The sequence below is a fragment of the Vespula pensylvanica genome, chromosome 23, assembly GCF_014466175.1.
Source record: "Vespula pensylvanica isolate Volc-1 chromosome 23, ASM1446617v1, whole genome shotgun sequence".
Classification (NCBI taxonomy): Eukaryota; Metazoa; Arthropoda; class Insecta; order Hymenoptera; family Vespidae; genus Vespula; species Vespula pensylvanica.
Window position 1 is genome coordinate 3,290,029 of NC_057707.1, and position 27,569 is coordinate 3,317,597.

At 34.6% G+C, this 27,569-nt stretch overlaps 1 protein-coding gene and 1 long non-coding RNA gene across 8 annotated transcripts in view; one reads left to right on the plus strand and one right to left on the minus strand.

Moving 5' to 3' along the window:
- LOC122636745 (connectin-like) overlaps window positions 1-27,569 on the plus strand; it is a 222,322-nt gene that overhangs the window by 116,887 nt on the left and 77,866 nt on the right. For all 5 annotated transcript variants that reach the window (XM_043828304.1, XM_043828306.1, XM_043828305.1 and 2 more), the window contains 2 exons: window positions 14,780-15,352; window positions 19,438-19,931. In XM_043828304.1, coding sequence (XP_043684239.1) covers window positions 14,796-15,352; window positions 19,438-19,931 — 1,051 coding nt within the window. In that variant the 5' untranslated portion in view covers window positions 14,780-14,795. The remainder of the gene's footprint in view (window positions 1-14,779; window positions 15,353-19,437; window positions 19,932-27,569) is intronic.
- Window positions 1-27,569, minus strand: part of LOC122636750 — a 219,447-nt gene that overhangs the window by 94,759 nt on the left and 97,119 nt on the right. The window contains exon 1 of one of the 3 annotated variants that reach the window (XR_006329022.1): window positions 23,612-24,010. The exons of the other annotated variants lie outside the window; for them this stretch is intronic. This is a non-coding gene — a long non-coding RNA (uncharacterized LOC122636750). Of the gene's footprint in view, window positions 1-23,611; window positions 24,011-27,569 lie in introns of those variants that run through there. 3 annotated transcript variants of the gene reach the window in all.

The following is a 27,569-nucleotide window of genomic DNA, read 5'->3' on the forward strand; positions in this document are numbered from 1 at the left end:
TCTCTTTCTCCCTTTTTCGTCGATTTTCTCCGCTTGCATCTTTTCGATAGTTAAATAAACAAATATAATAGAGATATTAAAAATTTAACGCGCTTGTCTCTTCGATCTAGGTCAACCACTTAGGCTCGCTCTCATGGTAGTTAGGATTTTCCACGATCGTAATCAACCTGGTACTGTAGTATACTTCAGTGAATCATGCCTGACCTTAATTGCAATTATTTCGAGGGCATATACGACTTAACGCTAGTGGTCCTTTTGCTTGACAGCTGTTATTACGAACGTTTAAGAGACCCTGGAAAATGTATCTACCATTTGTCCCTTGATCTCTTTTATTCTATTTATCTTTTGTTTTATTTTTTGTTTCTAATTTTATTCTTTCTCTTCCATTCTTTCTTTTCCTTTTTTTTTTTTAACTTACGTATCAACATGTAGAAACACGTTTTCACATTTAGAAAACATTTATGATTCACAGCTAAAAATAAATTGATAACTTTCATTTCTCTATAAAAAGTCATAAAGCGTCGATACGATTACGGAAAAAAGAAAATAAAAAAAAGGAAAAAAAAAAAAGAGGGAAATCTTCGAACGAAAAGCGAAACGAGAGAGTCATTTTATCTCTTTCCCCGCTTCTTTTTTAATATCCTCCTCGTAAAACCACGATCTCCTGTTTGCTCGATCCAGAGGAAGAGAGTTTTTGGAATGTGTGTGTGTGTATTCTGTGTATGTATCATATGTATGTACGTCTATATAGTTGCCTGCTAGATGTTACTCACCACGAATAAGACAAATATGAACTTACGTTAGTTGCTGACGTCATTCTCTCTCTCTCTCTCTCCCCCATCGATCATCGAACTCTCGATGTTCCCGTACGTGAACCACACTCGCGGATCGTGTAATTTAATTCTACCGTAATATGTACATATTTACGTAGGTACTCGTGTGTGCGTGCGCGATGTACGTACGAGACGAATTTTTAAATCTGTAATGGTTATTCGAATCCTATATCGTTTGCATTATTGCTTTGTATAAACGAGATATTTAGTATATAGTATTTCGTATGTAGTAACCACGTAACTTTTTTTTCTTTTCACCGTCGATCGTTGCTTTGAACTCTCTTCTGGAATCGTGCAATCTCTATATTTATTTCTATCTCTATCTCGCTCTTTCTTTTCGTTCGTTGATGCATCTCGTATCTCTCTCTCTCGCTAATATTTGCATCGTTGATATGCATTCCCTGATTTTCTCATTTCCCACGACAAATATCGCTGACACCGATCCGGCCTCCGGCAGCTTTTCCGCGGGAAATTCTTGACATAAGCGCCGAAAGCCAGAACGTTAACTTCTCTCTCTCTCTCTATTTCTCTTCATCCATCCATCTACCTATCTATCCGTCTATCTCCCTCTATCTTTCTATCTTTGGGTTTAACACGTAGAGCCACGCGTTTTACTACGATTCGCTGGATTTTCTTCGCGGATGTAATATCGCCGTTTGTTTTTCTTCCGCCATTCCGGATAAAAAGTACGAAAGGAATATTTAGTTTTGTTTGCTCCTATCCGTAAAAATGGAGGTATTCCTTCCTCGTCTTCTCTTTTCTCTTTTTTTATTTTACTTCTTTGCTTTTTTTTTTCATTTTTTCCAAGAAACGGAGGAGAGCCATCGAACGTGAATTTATTTGCTATCGTTTGGGTGCTGATTGTAACGAAGCAATAGAAAAAATATATATTATAGAGCATACTGTATAAATATTTTAATGTCGAGAGAAGGATAAAGCGGTATTATTTAATCGATTTTATCGATTAATCTCGCGTAAAAATTTGTTCGGACTAGCGAAAACAACTCTTTCAAAATTTCTTATCGCGATTGTTGTTATCGGAATAACGTTCTTTGCGATCGTTGAGATGTATTCGTAGCTCGTTTCAAACGATTACAATTTCCATAATGTATGAACGAAAATGAATGGGGATAACTGAGTAAATAGAAAAAAGGACAAAATAAAGAATCGATCGAACGAGAATTCATTGGTTTATCAGAAGTCTACAAGAAAGTTTGATCGAATTATCGCGACTACGTGGTTCGTTGAATTTTAAGGCTCAATATTTCGATGTAACGTCGTTGGATTCTTATCGATATTATCTACAACTATCGTGCAACTTAAAATATCGATTTCCATTTGAAAGAAAAATTCTTACGGGTTTCTTATCTCGAAAACAGTATTCTCTATAAAATAACGCTTTCCTCTTAAAACGCTTTCGTTGGAAACATTTCTTTGTAAAATCAGTAGGATCGACGATATTTGATCGGATCGTTTAAAACGAGGCACTCGGTATATTCTGGAGAAACTTGGGACGTTCGCAAACGTTTTCGATCGATCGCCATAATTTATATAAATCCAATTGGGAAAACTAACAGCGCGATTTGGCGATAGAAGAACGATGGAATGTTGTCAATTCTAATAAATTCAATCGCGTCGTCGTTATATCGTTATTACTACATTACTGTTGTTATTACCGAGTAGCCATGTTCTTTAAAAAAGGTATCAGAGAGAGAGAGAGAGAGAGAGAGAGAGAGAAGAATAAAGAAAGGTAGAGACGAATAGAGATATAAGGAAAGAGAGAGACAGAGGGAGAAAAACCGAGATAGATAGATATATATAGAGAGAGAAAGAGAGAGAGAAGAAAAGTTAGGGAAAAAGGGAGTAGTAAAAGGGAACGGACGCGTAGCAGGTAGGTTGGTAATAGACGGCAGTGATCTAACCCGTGCCGCGAAACGAGCCGAGTGGAATAATTGCGGCTCTTTAATTACTTACGCTCTTCGCACGCTCGACCGGGACGATTACCGTCGATTAGCAGAATCCTTGTGAGCTCAGCCCCGAGTATTGCTTGACTTCTCTTTCTCTCTCTTGCACGCACACACACGTATCTATACAGCCATCTTACTCGATTCTCCGCGAGAAACTTTTCGATATCCGTTCAACGTGAGAAAGAGAAGACAATATATATATGTATAGAGAGAGAGAGAGAGAGAGAGAGAGAGAGAGAGAGAGAGAGAGATGAAAACCAACGTAACTTAGTTTCTTCGTAGTTCGAGCGTGTTAATCACGATTATATCTCAAAAGCTTTCGAATTTCTTTCGATAACTGTACGGTGAAAGTGTTTTTACTAATCTTTTTTTATCCTCCTTTTTTTTTTTTAATTTTTCTTCTTTTTTCTTTTTACTTTTTTCTCCCTTTGCTTTCCCTTCGTTCTTTTGTTCTTCATTCTACTTCCCTTTATGCGAGAGAGAATTCCGTTGTAATAAATTTCGTACGATTTTACAAACACGATCGATTCGTAGAGTGCTGTCAAGTTTTCTAAATTAATTAAAGAGCGTAGGTCGAACGCGATACGAATAAAATATTGCGGTTTGTAAGAGCGATGCTCCTCGTTATTTTATCGTTTACGGCGCGTTGATAAATAGTACTTTATTAATAATGCCAAAATGATGTGTACAGGTATATATAAATTTACATACGTTTTAAAGTCCATTAATTGTCAAAGAATATCATCGTCGCTTTGTTTAATATAATTTTGATCTTTGACACGTGTCCCTTCGACGCCTCTCTCACCGTTACTAATTACTAACAGCTATATACTTCGGTGGAGACAAATTAAGAGCATGGTCAAAGCCTCGAACATCGTCGCATCTCGTCTAAATTGAAAGCTGCACTTCATAGGATCGACAAGAGAATATGAACGACGTACATTTCCCTTTGTATGCGTGTGTATGTGTGTTTGCGAAGTGTATGCGCGCGTGCACACCTCCGTGCACTCACCCTTGCGCGTGTGTGTGTTCCGTGTAACCGGCTCTGTGTGTATGCACGCGTGTGTGCTTTGTGCCCGTGGGTTAGAGAACACTTCGTACGAGGTAATGAATGACGGAGAGAAAGAGAAAGAGAGAGAGAGAGAGATTTATGTGTTTTAAATGAGCGATAACATTGTACTTTTCTTTCTCTTTTTTCTTTTTATATTTTTACGCCTGCAATACGATCGTAAAAAGTATATTTCTTTCGCTATTATTATACCTATTACGTTATACTTTGGAAATTGTAACGTTTGTAAATATCAACAGTATTCGATTTAACGTTACGATTAATCTGCTATGATCGAGATAAGTTTGCTCGAATGAAATCGTAAGATCGGTTGTCTTTTTATCTTTTTTTTCTTTTGTCTCTAAAAAAATACTTCTTTATTTGTATTATTTTTAAATGTTCGATAAATTTGAATATCGAATGCAAACTCTCCGTCGTTATACGATAAATTATTGACACGCAGTCGTGCATAAACGTTCCTAGTAAAAAAAACTAGTACAAAATTTACTAGTAAAAGAACTCGTCGAGTATTTTCGTGCATAGGGAACGTCGTTAGTAATTTCCATTCGTCAGAACTCATTGTTAGAATCAGTAACCATTCTGGAGACTTGGAATACTCTCGAGGAAATCCCACGGTAAAATTTTCTAAGAAAATATGTACAATGGCGCGTTGAATTTGTCCTTGTTCATTACGTTCCTGTCTTCTTCGATGGTACAAAGAACGAAAGGATACGCGTTCGATATATTTCGATTTCGATTTCGATTTCGATTACTCGAAATCATCCGACTATTCTATAACGACTCTACTAACTTTCTAAATACGTTTTCTTATAATCCTCCTGTACGTTTCAAATAGAATATGAACGAGACCGTATTGTTCTATGAGAGCGATAGAAAAGGAAAAAAGAAAGTGGCGAGAAAAGTAATCCGAGTGAAAAATTTTCAAAAAGCTTTTCCTGAAACTTTCTGAAAAGAAACAAAAAAAAAAAATAACGTCTCTTTGCAATACGTTCGAAATACTTTAGAAAACTATAAAGCGTAATATGAATAAAATTGTATTATTTTAAGAAATACATGGAAGGGGTAAAAGAAAATGGCGGAAAAAGTGACCGAAGTGAAAAATCTTTAGAAAACTTTTCTGATATCCCGTGCGTCACCTGGACATATCAAATGACCATTGCTTCTAACATAACTTTTCTTTCGACTTGACCTTTCGCCGACCTTTTTCTATATTTCTTACGGAAGAATCGATAAATCGAAAAGGAGATCGAAATATCGTGAAAATTTTTCTTTTCCAATCCAAAAACGGATAAAAGAAAAAAATCATGCGACGTGATAAGAAACGCTTGCGCATAATCGGTATTTATTTAAGAAGAAACACATATATAATATCTCTGCAAATATCGATGCAAATATCGTAGGTAGACGAGTTTCAATTATGTACTACGGCTTTCGTTATAAGGTAAAAGTCACTGTACATAATTGGTACTTATCTTGTTAGCGTTAAACGGATGTCTTGTTTTCACGAAAGAGAGCGTGCGAGCGACAGAGAAAGAGAGAAAGAGAAAAAATGTAAAATCTATTCCACGAAATACAAACGTCGAGTGGAAGAAAGATGGTAGGATAACTTCGAGGTTGTTATACCGAGCGATTAATCACGCGATAACGATCGCATTTCGTTTCTTTAAATTGGACGAACAAAAGGCTTCTTCTTTCTTCTTTCTTCTTTCTTCTTCCTTCTTCTAGTTCTTCCTTCTTCTTTTCGTTGCATAGTACTAACTATGGTAGTAGTTATATCAGACGTTCTTTTTGTTTTTTCTCTCTCCTTTTTTTTTCTCTTTTCTTTTTTTTCCCTTTTCCTTATTGTTCCGTTCGAAATTGTTGGCTCTAATTTTTTCTTCTTTTCTCTCTTTTTCTCTTTTTTTTCGTTTTGTTCTCTTTTCTTTTTCTTCGATTCCTTTTTTACGCTTGAATATTTGAGAGTAAAGAACTGAGAAAGAAAGAGAGAAAGTCAGGTCAAAACGGGAGTGAAAATGATTTGTTAAGCATTGTATGTCCGACGAGACATGTTCGAATTTTTTGTAGGTATGAAAAAGAAAAGAGAAATAAATGAAAAAATAAAAGTGCAAACTAAACGGGATATCGATTTACATGGATATTAATTATTTATCATTACGTCGATTAATATAGAACGATAAGAAATTTATTGAGAACGTTTTAACTCTCTAACAGGACGTATTTGGATTTCAATTATTTATAAACGATTATGTCGTACATGATTAAAGTAAATGTTTAATATTTATTTTATTATATACATCTGTTCATATATACAGGTACACGTAACAGAATAAATAGAAAATCGATAAAATTGACTCGTCGTTTGCTTCCGGAGAGAAATAACGACTGTTTCGTCAAAGTTCTCTTCTTTATTTTTATTTTTTTATTTTTTCATTGATATAAAAAATCGAACGATCTAAAGCACTTTGACACTCGTGTATTAACAGTTTAACGAAAATTAATATTATTAATTGTTTAAATCAATTCAAATGCCGAATGGTATCGAGTTCATAACTCTTCGTCTCTCTCTCTCTCTCTCTCTCTCGCTCTCTTATAAAAGTTTTCGATGAAATTTCTCTATTAAGGTTGACGTCTGTCTCTCTGTCTCTCTCTCTCTCTCTCTCTCTCTCTCTCTCTCTCTCTCTCTCTGATCGCCCTACCTTCATCACCGCTAAGATTATACTGACCTTTACTACTCGAAGAAAATTTCTAATGACTTCTCTTCGTCCTTTTCTATTATATCTTACTCTCCACTTTTCTTAATTACCGTCTCCGATCTCTCATTAACATCGTTTAACGTACCAAGTGTCTACCGTGGTAGCTCATCTCAAAGATAAATTCGATTAAAGATTAAAAGAGGAAAGGGAAAAAAAAAACGGAAAAAAACATAGGGAGAGACAGAGAGAAAAAGAGAGAGAGAGAGAGATCGAGGCAGTTTTTTCTTTTTTATTTTTCTTTTTATTTGTTTCTTTTAGTTTGTTAATAAATAAGGATGTTGGACGAAAGGATACATCGATGTAAGAAAATTAATGGGAGGTAGTTTGAGTTTAAAACAAATAATGATTATAATTATTTGAAGTAAGAATACATACATTAGACGTAACCTTTTAATTAACTTTGATGATCTTTAATAAATAAGCTTAATTAGAATGTTAGTGGTGTTATTTGAAAATGGAGATAGCAATCCGTCTCTCTTTCTCTCTTTCTTTCTTTTCTACATTTTTTTTGTCTCTTCTTGTTTTAACGATTCGTCATTGAAGAGTAACAACATCGTGTTTTATCAATTTTTTTTCCTTTTTTTTTTTTATATAAACAACGCTAAGTTTGATTTTTTTCACGCGACTTTTATCGTCACGATTAGAAGCTACCTAATCGTTCAAGGCTATCCTGTATTGTATAGAGTCAATAGTAAATAGAATGGAAATGGCGAATAGAAATATTTGATAAGCGAGCACTTATCCTTCCATTATCACGATCCATTTAACGGGAGGAGTATATTATGCTTAAATCTATCGGTATATAGTTAATGGCCAACTTGTTCTTCCCATTAATGGCATCCCCAAATGCCAAAGTTTAGAAGATAACGTATTATAGTCCGAGCATTAGCCTACACGTCGAATAATAATTACTCGGGTTTTATACCCTACCTTCTCTCGCACACGTCTTACCTGAACGTTTCCATTAAAGGGAACCTTCTGCAAACCTTAATTCATATTGACACGGTACGTTCGTATCTCTGCCCATCTTTGTTATTCTCTTACGTGAGTTTTGAGAAAACATGAAATAGAAAAGAGAAAGTAGAGGAAACGAAAAGAAAGAAATCGACTCATCCGGATAGTCTCGATAAGCGAATTAGAATAATTTCTAATTAATTACGACAGTTTTAGAACGATTTAAAGACGGAAAAAAATATTTCACCCGATTCTCAAACGATATATCTTCGTCTAATCTTTTATTTATTATTTAGAAAAAAGTATGAATTTTTTTTTATTCCTACTTACGAAATGGCAGGATTCGTTCTATTCGCATTATCAAACGGGATTTATCGTTATCACACTAACTCGTTGTAATCGAATATAGTAACGAAGTTGTAGAACTTACAATTTTATTATGGTAATGATTTCGCGGATTAAACGACTCCCTCTCTCTCTTTCTCTCTGTTTTATTCTTTCTTTTTCTCTTTTTTCCCCATTCGTTTTCTTTTCCAATAAAATTGTTAGAATTTACTGTAGTCATATTTATAAAATCGTAGAAGAAATTTTACTCGTAGAAGAGAACTTCTTTACGTAGCATCTCAACGTTTCGTACTAACGATCCTTTTTTCTCTTCTCTTTTTTTCTTTTCTTTTCTTTCTTTCTTTTTTCTCTTTCTTCTTTTTCTTTTTCCACGGACGTTGGTTTTAGAGAAAATTGTTCTTTCTACACGATAGTCGTTTCACGTGAAACGTGGATATATCCAGATTTCATAGGTCTCACGTCCGCAGGATATCCGTTAAATCCTGTCGGAGGAGTAGGAATAGGTCGGAAAGGTGCATCGCTTTGCATCGGAAAGTACAACGTAAAGTAACTTCGATCGATCTATCGTTCTCGATTACGTGCTTCCTCCATTCTTTACCTGTGTATATATCCACCGTGTATTATCTCGATGAATGGTTCACCTTAGATCATAGACCGTTATCGAACTCTCACTCGTTCGTTCATTCGCTCGTTCTTCTCGTTTCTCTCTCTCTCTCTCTCTCTCAAGCTCTTTAGATATTACCTCATTCTGTTGTTCTCGTACACGTGCATAAATACGTGACATAGATGTGGAATATACGATGATAAATCGATATACTTTATGTATCTCGTATAAGTTATAAAGAGAGATCCGTTTGTATCATTGCAAACGTATACAATGGTTTTTAGAACGACTCGAAATATATATATCGATGATTGCATAGAGTACAATGCAAAGTAACGAGAGATCGACGTGTCTTTGGTCAAACGAAACGAATATTAAAATTTCTCCAAAATAAAAATATTTTTTGTCTTGCAAGAAAAGAAAAAAAGAAAAGAAAAGAAAAAAAGCAACGACGATATTACACATACAAAAGTTAGATGACACGGTACGTCATCCATATATCTCTTACATTTTTATCCTTATGCTCTTTCTCGTTGTCTCTTTTTTCTTTTTTTTTTTATTTTTACCTCCTTTTTCTTTTACTTCTTTTTTTTCACATTTTCCACACATTATGCATGCACGGATGTAAATAAATATGCGCATGCGTATACGCGCGTTCGTGTGCGTGCGGTCGGACGTAGTTCTTTCGCGCAAATCCACAAGCTTTTTCTCGCGATTCATATTTAAAAAGGAAACGCGGTTTTCGTTCTGTTTCCGTCGTCGCAGTCGTAGTCGGATGTCGGATGTCAGACGGGATGATTCAAAGAATGTAATTATATTCCGCGTTCTCGACGTTTTACGTTTCTTCCTACCCCTTCTACCATTTCTTTCTTATTCTCTTTCAATGTATATATTCCGATCTCTCTCTCTCTCTCTCTCTCTCCCTCTCTCTTTTCCTCCATCCCTATCTATTCGTTTATGAATCAATTTGTTTATTCATTCGTTCATTCGTCCATCAATTTATCAATCTCTCCATATTTGTTTCCTTCTTAATCTATTTATCTCTCTATCCACGTATTAATCTATATGTCTGTCTATCGATGAACTCCTGTATTTATTCGTTCATTCGTTCATTCATTCATTTATCCATCTATCTGTTTATTTATTTATCAGTTTATATCTATTTTTATTTATTAACGCAGATAGATATATTCGGATTTCTTACTAATGTATTTATATATCCGTCCGTCTATCCATCTTTCAATTTTTATCGATCTGTTTATTTATTCATTCATTCATTCGTCCATCTACGTATCAATCGATCTACTTTTATCTCAATAATTAACTTATTCGTTTATGTATCTATTAAACTACCTATCTGTCTAATTGTTTATCTAGCTATTTATCTATCCGTCGATGTAGATCTCTAAATCTATCTTTTCATTTATTTATAATATCTATACAACTCTCTCTCTTTCTCTCCTTCTATCTTTTTATCTGTCTCTTTCTCTCTTTTTTTATTTCAACGACGTTTTCTTTCTTTCGTTGTCGTCAATTTCATTTCATTCGATTCGCTTTGACAGAAAGTGGGATCAACGTAAAATTAATAGTTTATATATATATATATATATACGCGCGCGCATACACATACACACACTAAGCACATAACACGATATTATTTTTACATTAAGAAGATATATTTATTCGTTCTCGATCTTTGAAGTCGCACAAAGTCGAATGAACGTAATTGAAAACTCGACTGAATATTGAAGAAAAAAGGTTAGGAGGATATACCATGAGTTGCGATAGAAAATGCAAACGAATTAAAGCTCGATAAAAAAGAGACGGATGGAGACAGGGACAGACTGAGAAAGAGAGAGAGAGAGAGAGAGAGAGAGAAAGGGAAAGACGATGAGAGCTTTCAGTGAGCTTTATAAAATGCAAGAGCGTTTGAATTTCTTACGAGTCGATATTAAGGAACGTTCTCCTTCTTAAATTTTTTTTTAGCTTTTTCTTCTTTTTATAATTAAGAGATGTATAAAAAGTATATATATTATATATATATATATATGTATGTAGGCAATTAATTATATATATATACGTATATATGCATACGTGGATATACGTGATATAAAATTTCGAATTGATTCGCACGTGTAATATATAGTAACGAAATAATTTCATTACCATGGTAGAGTTAACCGAAATTCACTGACAATTAACTGGGAATAATTTCCAACGTTGGACGTCTCTCACCATGTCTGCATGTAATAGTAATAGTAGTAGTAGCAGTAGTAGACCCTTGATTCGTCACATGCCGGCGGCCTTTGCGTGTTACTGACATGCTGGCCGGTTCGTTTCATCCACAATTAACGTACGTAATTATTCGATCCATTGCCTTTCAGCAATTTTCGGATCTAAGGTTGTTCGACAAATGAAACAAGACACTTATTGTTAATTCAGTTAAATATCGAATTTTTCGATAGGACTTTTAATTCGATTATCTATTGTTTTCAAACGTTTCCTACATATTTTATTTATCATTTGGTAGATATACATATGCATCTATATATATATATATATATGTATATACATGTATATATTTTTTATTAGATTCGTAAATAATGATAAGTAACGAAATGAAATATCAAAGAGAAGTCGATTAAAATTAAAAATGTACATTGTCCTCTTAAAATATTTTATTTTTTTATTTGGTAATACAGTTTCACGCGATTTAATATCGAATAATATCGATTAATAATCATACTCGATAATATTTGATTATATTTATAAACTATTCAATTATCATAGTGCACGCGTACAAGATTAAATACGGTCTATCTCGTCCTTCTCCTGAATTATTTCTAAATTTATTATTCCCTCCTTCTCTTTCTCTTTCACAAAAACACACGTACCTGTATAGGGACAATAACAGACGGAGCATCACCGCGATCGGACAAGAATGAAATATGAATCGGATAACGGTGTTATAATTAAATGAAATGGATACCAGACTTGTCGACGCGTATAGAATCGAGTTATGAAAGGATAGCAGTAACGCGATGGTGGCACGTTTCGATAATCGATATCGAGTAGTATCACTCCAACGATCCAATTAACAAGACTAACGATCAACCTTACCGTTTCGCGATTCACCTATATTCACAAATACAACCGAAAAGACGATGAAATTGAGTAGGAGAGAGAGAGAGAGAGAGAGAGAGAGAGAGAGAGAGACAGTGAGAAAGAAAGAGAGAGAGGGGAAACAGGCAGACAAATAGATAGATCGAGAAACACACACACACACACACACACACACACAGAGAGAGAAGGAAAAGTTTCAAAGGAGATTCAAAGGAGAAAGAAAGAGAGTAAGGTAAGCTCGTTTCAAGCGTGGATAATTCGCGGAGAGTTCGAAAAGGCCTGCAAGTTTTCCTCCATTTGAAGAGGAAGAAGAGGATGAGGAGAAGAAGAAGAAAAAGAACGATCGAAAGAGAAAACCATGGACGATGAACTTGGAAATCTTGATATCGTGCTATCCATCGGTCCAGAAAAAGTCTCTCTACCGAGAAAAGGGAAATCCGGGGAGGGAGTGGAGGGTGAAAAGAGGGAACCGAGCGAAGAAGCCGTTGCGAAAAAAAGGAGGGAAGGGAGGAAAAACGAGAAAAAAAACTGATGGTAAACTTGATAGGCGGAAAAAAAGCGGGACTGAAAGAACGGGTACAGGGGATACGGGGGGTACGGGGATCGGTCGTCTTGGAAAATGTTTAAAGAAGGAAGCAAGGTAGAAGAAAATAAAACAAAGAGAGAGAGAGAGAGAGAGAGAGAGAGAGAGAGAGAGATAGTTAGAAAAGGACCGATGCGTACGGAACTGCAGTCTGTCTTAAAACGTCTCTCTCTCTTTCTCTCTCTCTCTCTCCTTCTCTCGCTTTTTCTTTCTTTCTCTATCCGTCTATCTATCTAAGAAAATCTGTCTATTTAAGCGTCCATCACTTTCACCTTCTTTCTATTTACTTATCTATTTATCTATCTAATTATTCATCTCTTTCCCTTCCCTTTCTTTCTCTGTAAAACTTTTTCTATTTACCTATCTCCTTCTCTTTCCTTCTCCATCTATTTAACTATTATTCTACCTATTTTTTACAAACATTTTTCTCTTTATCTATTTATCAATCGTTTTCTCCTCTTTTTTATTTAATTATTTATTCGTCGATTTCTCTCTCTCTCTCTCTCTCTTACTCGTCTTCCATAAAGACCGCTTATTTCCAAAGCTGATAATTAATAGACAATAAATGAATATCACGAATGATTTATTTTCGGATGAAGCGAAAGTTCGAGTGAAATCATTTGCATATATGGACGACTTCTATTCGACTTGCCATCGCGTTCAGCCGCTCGATTGTACTTTAATCGTTCTGAATTTGTTGCCGGAAGGGAGATACACGATATGCGCTATATCGCATATATACGTATACTATCTACCTATATACGTGCATACATATGTATGTACACACATCGTAATGGAGCGATACGTTCGTTTCAATGTAAAACGGTTTACTAAGTTGAGGATTACTCCGTGTCAATGACATAAACTCGTGAACGAACCATAAGATAGACAGAGACGAACAAACGGAGAGTGAAAGTGAGAGAGAGAGAGAGAGAGAGAGAGACAAAGGGAGGGAGAGAGAGAGAGAGAAACGATCGATACTCTTCGAACTATGAGAATCATCATCTTCATTTACGGTTATCCGTTCGAATCGATCGGTTTACAATTAGCGGTTAATTGAATCACGTTAATTGGATTTAATCGTTTCTCGATCGTCGTCGCGTACGACGTATCATTTTGTTTGTCAAAGATCGATTTTTTTTTTATCGAGTTCGTGTATTCTCTCCTTTCGAACCATCTAGAAAGAATAAAATATCATTTTCTTAGAGGAGATAAAGTATAAGAAGTAGTAAGAAATAAGATTTCTAATACGGTTTAACGGGTCGATGGATATTATTTATTTATTATAAATTCATATAATTATTATGAATTATTATATCATAATTTCAATCATTATAACTTACCCAAACGTGATTATAAATTATTACGAATAATCGTATTGTTATTTCAATGAATTATTAGAAACGATTAGAATGGAATTATTATGATATATTCTGAATCGTTATAGTAAAATTTTAATGAATCATTGTGAATTATTATAGTTTAATTCTAATTTGGTACTAAGTTATTATGAATTATTACTAATCGATTTAAAAAATATACATTAACTTTGCCAGGTCAAAGAGTATTATTTGTTTATCGCGAATTGATACAATTGATTTTATTGAAAAAGAATTAGTGAAAAAAATGTGCCATCGATCGATGCGAGATAAATAAATTATTACGTAATGCGTTATCGACCAAATTAAATTCCGTGATAAATTTTTATAAATTATCTTGAAATAAAAAATGTTATCCAAAAAAAAGAAAGGAGTGAAATTAACAAGAAATAAAAAATATCGAAATAATTAATAACGAACGAAAAGCAGAAAGAAAATAAAGAGAAAAATCGTCGGTCGTGAGAGATATCGATTGGATTAAAAAAAAATGTATATTAACTTAACGAAGTCGGTGGATATTATTTATCGGAACGTTGCACATTGAATGGCGAGTTGTTGAAATAATCGCCGATATTTCATCGTGGTGCCGTCGTGCATCATAAATCTTTGGGGGATGGTGGTTCTCGCTCGCGATTGTTGCCGGCAGTGTAAGCTCGGACGTAGATACTCGGCTTGTAAACAATAACAAAACGTGCGCGATGAAACGGCCTTTTGCTCGTAAAGGTGATCAGTCACTGCTCGACTTTCGAAGGAGGTTTACCTCTTCCTGAAGCTCCCTCCGCAGTCTCGCACTCTTTCCGCTTACGTAATATATAATATATATGTATATATATATATATGTATATATACGCATTAACATAGTTATTATAATATCTTCTTAACGAAGTTACGACGTCGTTTACATCTACCGGGCAAGTTTCTAAGAAAAAGGTATTATTATTCTGTCAGTTTATCTTCGTTGTTTCTTTTCATTTCGAGTATCCTCGATTCTTCGTTTTTATTATATAAAACGCGTTATGTAGGAGATGCGAGTAACGCGCGTACGTAATATTATCATTCTATCGATTTAATAATATCCGATAGTAACGAATCTATTGAAAATCTTGAGCAATTCTTTAATTCCGTAGTAGCTTCCAACGATCAATTTGCGTGTTTTTCTTTTTTTTCAGAGAAAACGAATCGACGATGAAACGTACGTCGATAATGTCCAACGACGTTTTATTCAGGGTCTTTTTCTTCGCTCTTCTCATCGTCTCGACTTTGGCCGCTACTACAAGGTCACGCGGCAAGAAGAAGGTCGCCAAAGAAACAAAGGAAGTCAACATATGCGACATCGAGGGTCGACAAGCGCCCGTTTATTGTTATTGCGACAACAACGGACTGAGGAACGCGACCGACGCTAATTGTTTGGTTTTGAACAGATTCAAGGTCGACGATACGATGTGGTCTTATTTCGTATCGCAGATCTATTTGACGAAACTAGCGTTGACCGTACGCGCATCCGGTACCTTGGATTACATACCGACCGACGTCCTAAGACAGTTAAAGCATTTGAAGATCGTTGTGTTTCAATACGCCAAAATCGAGGAACTCGCCGAACGTTCGTTCTCGAATCTATCGTCGATCGTCGAAATCAACCTAAGCAGAAACATGATCGTCGTATTGAAGAAGCATGCGTTTGAAAACGTCAAGGAATTGAACGTGATCAATTTGGACGACAATAGAATATCCGAGATTAATAGGTGAGTCGTATTTTTCTATATTTTCTATCTTGTTTTTTCTTTCTTTTAAGACTTCCGAAACGTCTCTCGGTATCGACCTTTAAAAGTCGCGAGAAAAGTAAAAAAAAAAAAAATAATAAAAAAAGTATTCCTCAGGGTCATTCGTTTAGAATATTCGATTAGATTAATACTTGTTCGAACTGTTTCTTAGAAAAATCGAATATTCGATCGTTAATATTAATAAAACCATCAAGAGACAAATGACCGACTAGGCTAACGATAAAAACGAAATAAAAAGGAGAAAAAAAAAGAATAGAAAAGAGATAAAAAGAAAAAATCCTTACGATGATTACTCACTTAGAACAATTAATATTCATTTTCTGCTTCCTTCTGAAAAAGAAGAGTGAAATAAAAGAGGAAAAAAAAGATGGAGATAAAAAAAACAACAAAGTTAAATCGTTAATATTAATGAACCATCGTGAGACAGGTACGTCCCAACAAGAGAGAGAAAGAGGTAGATAGATAGTGCGAGAAAGAGAGAGGGAGAGAAAAGATCGATGACTGTGTCAACGAGTTAAGGAAACTTTTATTCCCATCAATTTTTCAACGAGTGACGATGTCTCGATTCGCGACCCTTGTTCACAAGTACGTCGCGCTATCTCTTTGTAACCCTCTCCACCCTTGTCTCATCTTTTTTATCTTATTCTTTTTTCTTTTCTTTCCTGTCTCTCTCTCTCTTTTTTTTTTTTTTTTTTTTAATAAAGAAGACTGATCAGCCTCTTCCGTAGGGAAAACAAATGAAAGCACGAATCCCTTAAGCCCTTGAGTGCTGCTCTTCGGAAATTGTGTGTCACCCTAGGGGTGTAAAAAATACGTGGCTCCTCTCGTTTCGTGCGAACCACTGCTAGCAATGAATAACTAACTCCTGTATCGTACGTACGCGTGTGTACCGGCACCTATCGTGAAATACATGCACGCTTACGTATTCATCCACATACATAGGACTTTTATCGAGAGTTTCAAAATGACTTCGCGCATATATTTCATACATTTCTGTTTACCATATTAACGACAGAACCTTTTAACGTGTTCTTTTTCCTTTTTTCTTTTTTTATACACCTTCGATATCTACTACTCTTGTCATGAATTTATTTCTATCTATCCATATTTTTTTCTTTTTTTTTTTTTTTTTATTTTTCCTTCTCTCTTTGCCTATATCTCTTTTCTTTTTCTCTTCCTATTCTATTTTATTTCGTTGGGAATTTAAAAGTAATAGGTATTATAAAAATGTATGATAGAAAAGTCCATTGTTTCGATTTGATAGTACTTTTAATCAAATAATACGGACAGAGAGAAAGAGAGAGAGAGATGTGGAATTAGAACACTGTCATTTATTTATTTGATTGTTTATAAATATTTAATGAGAATGCTTTTCAAATTGCCTGTACTCGCTTAGGCATATGTACGCTCCTTTTTTTTTTGTTATTACATAGTACATACGTCTTATACATATAAATAGGACACACAAATATATCTAAGAGTAGAAGAGTTAATATTACGATGTGCCATCTGCCGTCTCTTTTTCTCTCCCTCTCTTTCTATTTTTATCTCTCTTTCTCTTTTATAATTAATACGTCGAGGTCTTAGTAATATCTTTCGTACAAAGCAGCGACGACATTCGTGAAATGGCTGTTTTCCATTTTGATAAAAATTTACAGGATGATGGAGAAGAAAGAATTAAGAGATTTTTTTTTTCTTATCCATGGTATAATTCGTTTCTAACGAAATAAAAACCATTCCTGAAATTTTGATACTTTCCTTTTTTTTTTGTTTCTTTTAATATCTTCGACCAATGAAAATAGAGCAAAATAAGTCGCAAAATTTTTTGAATTGTCGTAATTAATCGAAATCGTTTCAATTACTCACGTATATTCAATCCTCCAAACCTGTATACTCAAGTATATTAAGAATTGACAACGAGTTGAAGAACAATTGCAATTATCTTACGATCGATTACTTTAAGCGGAAGAGCAAAACAGAAAGAGAAAAAAAGAGATAGAAGGCAAGTAAGTACACATAGAGTCGATTAAAATCGTGCGATGTATTCCGCAAGACCCATCATCCATCATACTTTTCAATCGATTCGATATCATACTCTATTTTTACCCTTTTATCAAGTACGACGTTTAAAGGGAAGAAGATCGAGAGGTGATAAAAAAGAACTGTGCAGATTCAAAAATGACGAGAGGATGTACGAACGCGTCATCGCGCATGATGAAACCAAAACATGATTCGCGACGGTAAAATAAGAGAGAGAAAGAGAGAGAGAGAGAGAGAGAGAGAGAGAAAGACGTACCTTTTCACGTACTTTTCACACATTGATACTCGTAAATATTTTTCTTCTCTTCGACGGATACAACGCGTGCGTTTCAATTATCTGCGTTCGCTATTTCTCTCTCTCTCTCTCTCTCTCTCTATTTTTGCTTTTCTATCTTTCTCTTTATCTATGCCTTTCTTTCTTCGTCCCTCTATCTCTCTCTTTCTCTTTATCTATGACTTTCCGCGCTTCTCTTTCCCTTTCTCTTTATGTCTCTCTCTCCCTCCCTTTATCTACGATTTCGTTTAGCTCTCTTTTTCTACCTATGCAGTTCTCACTCTCTCTCTCGTTCTGTAGCCGTTCCTCCCTTTTATTTTCTATCTCTGTCGATACTCTGCTTTCTCTCTCTCTCTCTCTCCTTCTCTATTTTTTCAATCATTCTCGATCAAAGTACATTATTTATTTATCTATTTATCTATCTATCGATCTATCCATTTATCTATCTTTTTTATCTTCTCTCTTTCTCTTTTTACTTACTCATTCTTATTTATATTCCGACCATTTTTATCTATTTTCATTTTTATTTTTATTCTGCCTGCCTATCTTAATCCATTCTATATCTCTCCCCTTTTTTTACCATCCTCATTCCGTTTCTCATTCTTTTTATTTTTATCCAATTTATATCTTTCTCTCATTTTCTTCCTCCCCCCTCTCTCTTTCCTTTCCTTTGTCTCTTTCTCATCCTAATTCTCATTCTGTTTATTTTTATCTAATTTATATATTTCTCTCTTGTTACTCTCCCTTTCTCTCTCTCTCATTCCGTCCGTCTATCTTTATCTAATCTATGCCTTTATATCTCTCCCTCTCTTTCACGTTCTATCTATTTCTCTCTTGTTCTTTCTCCCTGTCTGTACGTAGATGTGTTCGTATTTCACAATGACGTCTTTTCGATTACATCGAAGCGTAGATGCCTACGGCGGCACGTAATATCTGACGAGGATGTCTCTGCACCGTTTCCAAGTCGTAAATATTCAGATGCAATACTTCGACGGGGAGGTTAAATATGCAGGCTTGAAAACTATGCTATCTCTCCCTCTCTCTCTCTCTCTCTCTCTCTCTCTCTCTCTCTCTCTCTCTCGCTCTGTCAGCTTTGCTTCCCAGACTCGTTTGGTTCTTTCTTCTCGTACCTCTCTCTCTCTCTCTCTGTGTTTATATATCGGACGTTTGACAAAAAGGGACAAAAAGGGAGGGAAAAAAAGAGAAAAGAAATTGTTCGATACCGGAAAAGCTCGATATATCGAGTACACGGAGAAAAAGTGTTATCTTGAATATGTATATGCGAGGTTTATCGGCCATGATATAGGGTAGAAACGTGCGTTCAAATGCGTGTGATGCAGTTCGATATAGGAGTATTGTCCTTTGGTATTCGACGAGAGGTTTGGGCAACAGAGTTTTTGAGAGGAAGTAATAAAAAAGAAAGAAGGAAGAGAAGGAAAGAAAAGAGACGAAAAATTTTGATAGAAGACATTCGAATGTCACGAGTAGACGGAATCGTTTAAAAAATTATCGACGGAGATCGTCAATGCGTAAGGATTTGCAAGTAAAATTATACGAGTTTGGAGCTTTCTCATAACAATGATATTAATATTTATAACGAAGAAAGAAATGGATAAATAAATAAAAATTGTACATCCGCTTTGTGCGAATGAGGTGGCTCTCGGTTTAAGCGGATCGCATTATAAATTGTTAATTACTGTTATCTAATCTGTTGATACAATTCTGTTTACAGAGACGTGTTCGTGAACCTGCCAAATTTAAGAACGCTCTACTTGAACAACAACAACGTCAGCATCGTCCACGACAAAGCGTTCAAGCATCTAATTTATCTCGAGGAACTTCAGATGAGTAACAATCGGATAACGGTGATAACGCGGGAGAGTTTTCACGGTCTTAGAAATCTTAAACGTCTCGATCTACGAAACAATTTAATATCCATGATAGGCGATCGTAGCTTCGTCGAAATGCCAGAATTAACGGAACTCGAACTCGATCAAAATTCGATCGAATATATATCGGAGAAGGCATTGGACGGTATGAGAAATTTAAAGAAACTTCGTTTAAGTGAAAACAGATTGGTCAGCTTAGAACCGGATTTTCTTTCCGGAGCACCTGGTATATATTTCCTTGATCTACGCGATAATATTTTGAAAACGATGACCTTCAATAATATCAAGCCGATCGTAACGAATCTTTACAACAGTACCAGCTATTTCTACTTGGACGGTAAGTCTTATTTTAATCCTATCCTCTACTATTTTTTCTTTTCTTTTTTTTCTGCACGATTAAATCTATCTCGATTTTTAATTACGGTGATCCAATTACGATTATACGTAACGAAGTCGCGACGTTAGGTTCGATTAAAGAAAATTTTTTTTATCCTCGGAAACGAGTACGCTTTGTCTTTTAAAATTAAATCAATTCTATTCGATCGCTTTTTAATGCGATTATATTCTACGAAAACTTTATTTCAATAACGAAGAGAAGTACAAGTTTTTTTTACGACGATACGTGCAACCGTTTCTATGGGTGGGTTTAAATTTAATCGTTCTCGAAAAGGACGAATTAATTTCTTTTCAAGATATTCGCTTCTCTATATCTTATTTTGTTGTACTTACGTATATATCTATGTATATATGTATGTACGTATGTGTGGGTGCAACAAAAGATATATATATATAAGAGTGTAATATAATAATTTATAATCCAATAATTCAATTGTCATATTTTATGATATATCGTATAATCGATTGCAACGAGTTGATATTAAAATATTCAGTGGACCGAAATAACGTCAAAGTTTTTAATATTTTTTATAGAAATGAACACGCGCGTATGCAAATCGGATAATCTATTCTAAATTTCGTATATTATTGTTTGCGCGACGTAAAATAACTAAATTAGATCCTTGAATGGGATCAATGAGAAGTTAATCCACAGGGGTTATCGATCAGCTCGTAATATACTCGTAGTGTCAACAACTGTTCGACGAACGTTCTAACAAAGGATCGGTCAACAAAAACGGAACGAGCCAAACGGATGATAGATTTTGGTCAACGTTTCGTATTAACCGGAGGTGTGTATGGCCCGACGACAAACGCGTGCATTGGCCTTTCAACGATGCTCAGTTTAGTTCGGACTAGTTAGAAATATCGATTGAATCGATTCGTTGAAAATTTATTTTTTATCAAAGTTTCGATCGATATCCGATAATATTTATATTTCAAAGGAATTATTAAAGGGATGTACCATAATCGATATATCAAAATCATCGACAGTTTCAATTTTTCTTAATAGAACGATATTGATGGAAGTCGAAAAAATTACTTTTACACGTTCTAATGACGTCGATACTCGTTAAACATATTTTCTATCTTTATAGTTGAGAAAAGTCATCCGATAGAAATCGATCGATCGATCGAAACTATCGCGAGTTTTTCATTTTTGACGAGAGATCAAACTTGACACGCGCTTGTAAGATGTAAAAGTTTCATTTTTCTTTTTTTTTCGTTTCGTAACGAGAAGGTAATCGAGTAGAATCGATTCATAAGAAATATATGATTGAGATTAGAAACGAAAGTCGAGGAATCCTTGTAGGATATGGAAAAGATTTCGTATTTCAATGCGATTTGAATAGGATCGACGAGTCGAAGGTAGATCCGATAAAATTCGATTTTTGATAACGAAAGTTGAGAACCCCTATGCGTCGTGTACAGAGCGAATAAGGCCTTCCTGTGTCGTTCGTCGAACTTGACGAAACTCCTGGTATAGAGCCGTCCGATTGGACAACGACACTGGTAACTCGAGAGTGTCGAACGTTGAATGGGATAGAAACAACGGAGTTAACCCAACTGGCCACAATCAACAATAACAACAACAACAACAACAACGCAACAACAACGGCAAAGCAATAACAACAACAACAACAACGACGACGACGACGATGCAACAACCATGCGATCGTTGGTAGTCCACGGAAGTTGCTCCTTCCTCTATTGAGAGACCATTTTCATCGGAGAAACAGCTTCTCTCGATTTATCACGAGGAAGAGATTAACGAATATCGAATTGGTAACACTTATTGAATCAAAAAACTTATTAATCCCTTCGGGGTATTTATATTTTTCTTTATTCGTTTATTTCTATATTTTTTATAGCTCGAGAACGGTATCGATTTCAATTTACGTGACCCACGATTCGATTTTTTTCATTGGCGAACGATCTAGCTATAGGAGGTAGATCAGAGTTTCTAGTAATCGGATTTAAATAGTTTATCGGTCTTTAAAAAAAGAAAAGAATGTTATCGTTCGTCGTAAAAACTTAATCGTACAATTCGATGATTTGTCGAAAGCATCATGGGAAAGAACGTTTCTCGATTATTATCGAAACGAATCGATTCAAACGATTAATTGTCTAACGGAAATAAATGATTTATAGAATCGTTTATTCTCCAATCAGTTTGTGTAATTATTTCTAACGTAATATTAGATTCTACGATAAAAATGATAGGCGTCGTCGATGCGCAAGGTCAAGCAGATGCGACGGAGTTTGTTGAATGAATAACGCCGTGTCATTATGCTCGCTTTAATGGCCGAGACGATGATCACGCAATGAACCGATAAACGTGCCTACGAACGTAGAAGAATGTCCGCTTAAGTGCGCGACAGCGTACATTATGTGTGAGAGGACAATCGACTCTCTCTCTCTCTCTCTCTCTCTCTCTCTCTCTCTCTCTCTGTCTCTCCCCCATACACACACACACACACACTCTCGCGAATACGCACACGTAAACGCGGACACAAGTATCGCAAATATCGCAAATAATACGTAAATGGACACGTTAATGGCTTCGCGCCATGTTTGCTTCGAGCTCTTCTGTGCTACGAGTGGGTACTTGTTCTCGATTTCACAACGATACTTCTCGAAAGTACGTACGTATCTTACTCGAAATCACGATTGTTAGAAAATCGATTCGAAAAAGGAAAAAAAGAAAGAAGGAAAGGAGAGAATATAAATATTTTTTCTTCTCTTTCGCTCGTTCGAAATATATACACGTATATGTTCGATACATATATTTATACAATTTTATTTCGAAATATCGTAGGAATAATCGTAAGTAACTTTGCAAGTGGTATATAAATTTATCATTTTTCATTTATCGCTTTTATCTTTTATTCGAGCGTTTGTCAACAGAATGACAACTATTGTCGCTAACTGTTGTTATAAATTATAGTATAATTTAATTATAATATTACGAATAGTAATAGTATTTGTTAATTTCATAATCTAAAATTTTCTCTCTCTCTCTCTCTCTCTCTCTCTCTTTCTCTCTCCTCTTCTTTCTTTTATTTTTTGCTCATTAACGTTGAAATTATATATGAAGTAGTGAAATCAATAACATGGAACTGATATTTAGTTCGTATGTATCCGTGAGAATCTTGAATTAAAAAGAAAAAAAAATACATAAAAATGTTCGCCAAATTTCTTTTTTTTAATCAGTAATGTAATACGCATATTATTGAATGAGCAATGACATTTTTTAATTTTATAATCTGTGATTATAGATCTCTTTCTCTTTCTCTCTCTTCTTTTATTTGTTTTTCTTTGCTTACTAACGTCGAAATTATATCTGAAATCGATAACATTTGAAACGAGCGTCGATCGAGAAAAGCAACAAACTATAAATTAATGATTTGGGATTCCTAAGGTAAGCAATACTTGTAAGATATTCGAAGCTGTTTAACTAAAGCTCGTGCTTCCGTACATGAGTGCTTTCGAACTAATACGATCGAGTGTTTGGCGGTGAATCGCTCCAACGAAGGAATTGATAAATTGATAGACATGTGTAATGTGTGTGTGTATGTGTGTGTATGTGAGCGAGTGAGAAAGAGACGAAGGCAAACTTACATGCGTTACATACTGCGGTCTCCAGGGGTTCTCATGACGAGTCGTAAGAATTAATCGGGATGATTCGAAAAGAAGATTAAAAAGAGAGATAAAAAAAATAAATAAATAAAAATAGAAATGGAAAAGTAATTCAAGTTCGTATTCGACATCCGTATATAAAAATCAAAAGGGAAATTTCGAAAGCTTTCCTTGTTAACAATAGCTAGATAACATTCAAGATACATTTTAGTATTAGAAAATAAACGAAGTAGATCGATAAACATTGGTTAGTGCGTTGCCTCCTTAGAGAAACAATTAACGTAGATAAGAAAATAATTAAAACGGACGTTAAAAAAAAGAAAAAACAAGAAAAAGAAAACTAGGCCGTTCAACAAATTAGATCACTCGATGTGTGTGTGTGTGTGTGTGTGTGTGTGTGTGTGTGTGTGTGTGTGTGTGTGTGTGTGTGTGTGTGTGTGTGTACATGTATATATGTACTTACTTACGTATTATCTGGATCCTATTCTGACCGGCAATTTATTTTATATCGAAGCGATCGGAAGAGCATAAATTTCGATTCAATTTCGTATTCCATGATGTGTAATACACTCTAACTGCTCCTACATATGTATGTATGTATATATATACACACGTCGATAATGGACGTAGGTAACTCTCTCGATTTATACGTCAAAATTGTATAAAGTAGAACAGCTGAATCTTCTCTCTATATCATATATCATTATACTGATTGCTTATGTAATAAATTAATTGCCAATTGAATATCTTGTTTATTAGGAACAACAAGAAGTACATGCATGCATACATACATACATACATATATATATATATATAAAACTTTTCTTAGAAATTAATATTTATAAAAATATTTAACGTTTCAACGTGACATTGAAAATTTAAATATTTTTCAAATCTTGTTTATTAATTCATTAATTATTTCATGTTATTCGTTCTATCTTCTTTTTTTATCTAATTTTTTTTTCTTGTTTCTTTTATCCATCTTTCTTTCAATCAACGATACTTTGCGAATAACTATGTTTATCTCATTGAAAAATGATGAAGGTCTTTATGATAGCAAAGTACTCGAAGCTTTTCTGGACTTTCCGCGGTTTTTTCGATACCGAGGATCGAAACGGATTAGAAGGCTTTATCAACGTTTTTAAAAAGTTTTTCGCCGACTGACGACAAAAGAAGAGAAAAGAGAGAGAGAGAGAGAGAGAGAGAGAGTCAGTGGATGAGTAAAAATAGATAACGAAGGTGGAACGTGCCCTCTTCGGCACCTTTAAAGCTCGAACCAGAAGCTTCATCCATAAAGCCGATTTACGGAAAATGCAATATTTGCTTGCTTCTTTTCTTTTTTCTTCTCTCTCTCTCTCTCTCTCTCTCTCTCTCTCTCTCAGCTTTTTTATCCCTCTCGCTATTAGGTATTCACTTTTTATATAATATACTTCACTAAATAGAATAAACGTACCCGCTATTAATAATGTTCGTTCTCTAATTCGTTGTTCGGCCATCTTGTTATTAATCCTACATGGTATTTTATCATTGTCAACATAGATATTTTTTTCTCCAGTTCGTTAAGCAACTATCTTCATCACTGTCTTTCCTTGAATAATTTATGGATATAATGTTTTTCCTTCTCTCGTAAAAAGTTCAACACGAATATCGAGCGTAATGACTTTTATTGGAATTTAATTAAAATATATTATACGTTGTTGCGCGTATGGAAAGTCGAAATCATTATCATTAGGTATCATTAACATTCGTGTTATCATATTCGTTCGATGATAAGGAAGATAACCGATCCGATTTACGATGATTATCACTGCAATATTTATCGACTGATTTCTAATTTAGATACATTTATTATTTTGGTGTGTACGATAAGAAAATTGAATGGCCTGATTTTTAATTGACGGTCTCTTTTTTTGTTTTAATCAACGAGTCTGAATTTTACTATCGTATAGATTAAATTACAATAAATAAAAATAATGAAAGGAGACGGTCGGGACGATGATCGATCTGAAAGTTTTTTAGACGTACATATTTTTTATTTGATTTTCTTTATTATTATTATTTTTTTTATCATAATTTATTATCTTCCTCAGCATCGTTCGAAATATTTTGTTAGCTGTCACCGGACGAGTGTATTAATTTTATTCGACTCGATAGTGGAACATCGATTATTATCTTAATTTCATCGAAAAAAAAAAAAAACACTCGATTCATCGTGTGCCAGTCAATTCGTTAGAAACGATTTGTTTCATAAATTTTTGTACGGCGGGTTCGACAAAAATTTTGATGAATAATTCGAAGATCATTTTCATGTATGAATAATGAAAAGAATGGGACATATATATGTGTGTATATACAGAAAGAACGAGAGAAAAAAATACAGATACATAAAGAGAGAGATAGCGCGAGAAACAGAGGGAAGAACAAAAAGTGAGTCGAATTTAATCGAATATTTTCAATTTTGAATTCAAATTTCTTTCTCTTCGACGATACATAAAACGGAAATGAAACGATGAAACTAAAGATACAATAATAATAATTCATAATTAATTACTAACTTATAAAAGAATAAAACTTATTTAAATTTGGAATGTTAGAGAAAGATAGAACGATTCTCTTCGTTCTCCTTGTTATCGTCGTGTCTGGTGGTTCAACGACCTATTCCCGAACACACATACTTTTCCTCGATGATACTTCTGCGTCGATACATCTTATCGATTTGTAATAGATTTGTCGTATGTGTCGGTTCCTCATAAATTCGAACTTACGACGAAGTAAGTACGAAGACGTTGAAAAGTAATAGAAAACGCGTGAGATACGAGCGAGCGAGAGAGAGAGAGAGAGAGAGAGAGAGAGAGAGAGAGAGAGAGAGATCTGAGAGATAGAGGCCATTGTTGCTCGGTGGAGGGGTGGGTAGAAGGTCGTAGGAGACTAGAAAGAGATTGTCACTTAGGATCGGTTTTAAGTTCTTTCGAACGACGTTCTATTCTCATCGTGAAAAATACATCGTACTTGGTCCCTTGCGAGTATCCGTCTTTGCTATGTTTGCGTGTATATACGTAAAAATGTAATTGTAATTGTCGAAAATTGATTGCCTCGTCGTTCAAATAGCTATTTATCAGGACATTCGGATACTCACGCTACTATATACGTATGTATACGTATTTACACACGTGCAAGCTTCGCTATCGACGATTTATGAAAAATTTATCCGCCGAAGCGACAGATGCTCCTTTTTTTGTTTACGTATTTTTTTTTTTATCTTTCCCCGTTTGTTTTCGCTTTTTTTTTTAGATTTTACTTTATTGCTTCTACTTAACACATCGTTTACCGAGATTTCCGCAGGGATTATGTTTTTTATTTTATTTCATCTTTGCATTTTTTTCTTATTTACAGAGACAATATTATATAATGCAAATATATGTATATATTATACACTTACAAACAGTGAATATATATATATATATATATATATATATATATGTATATACTTAAAATATTATTTTTAGATAAAAACTTTTAGATAAGAAATAATTCCTTTTCCTATTTATATAATTTTTCGTTACTAATTTTCTCCCCCCTATTTTATATATAAATATAAAAATTAAGGATGAAGAATTCGTTTATTATCTGCGTTAGTATTTTTACGATGATATATGATAATTAAAGTAGTAAAAAATTACGAAGGATAAACATTTACCTCGTATCTCTTGTGATGTAAAATACTGACGAGCTCGAGATTTTACAGCGAGAAAGAGAGAGAGAGAGAGAGAGAGAGAGAGAGAGAGAGAGAGAGAAATCTTCTTTCTACGAAGCTTTTGTTGTTTCTCAGCAGTGCTTATATAATTTTATTCTCTTTCTTTCCTTTATCCTTCTCCTTAATATTCCTACGAAAGAGAGAGAGAGAGAGAGAGAGAGAGAGAGAGAGAGAGAGAGAGGGAGA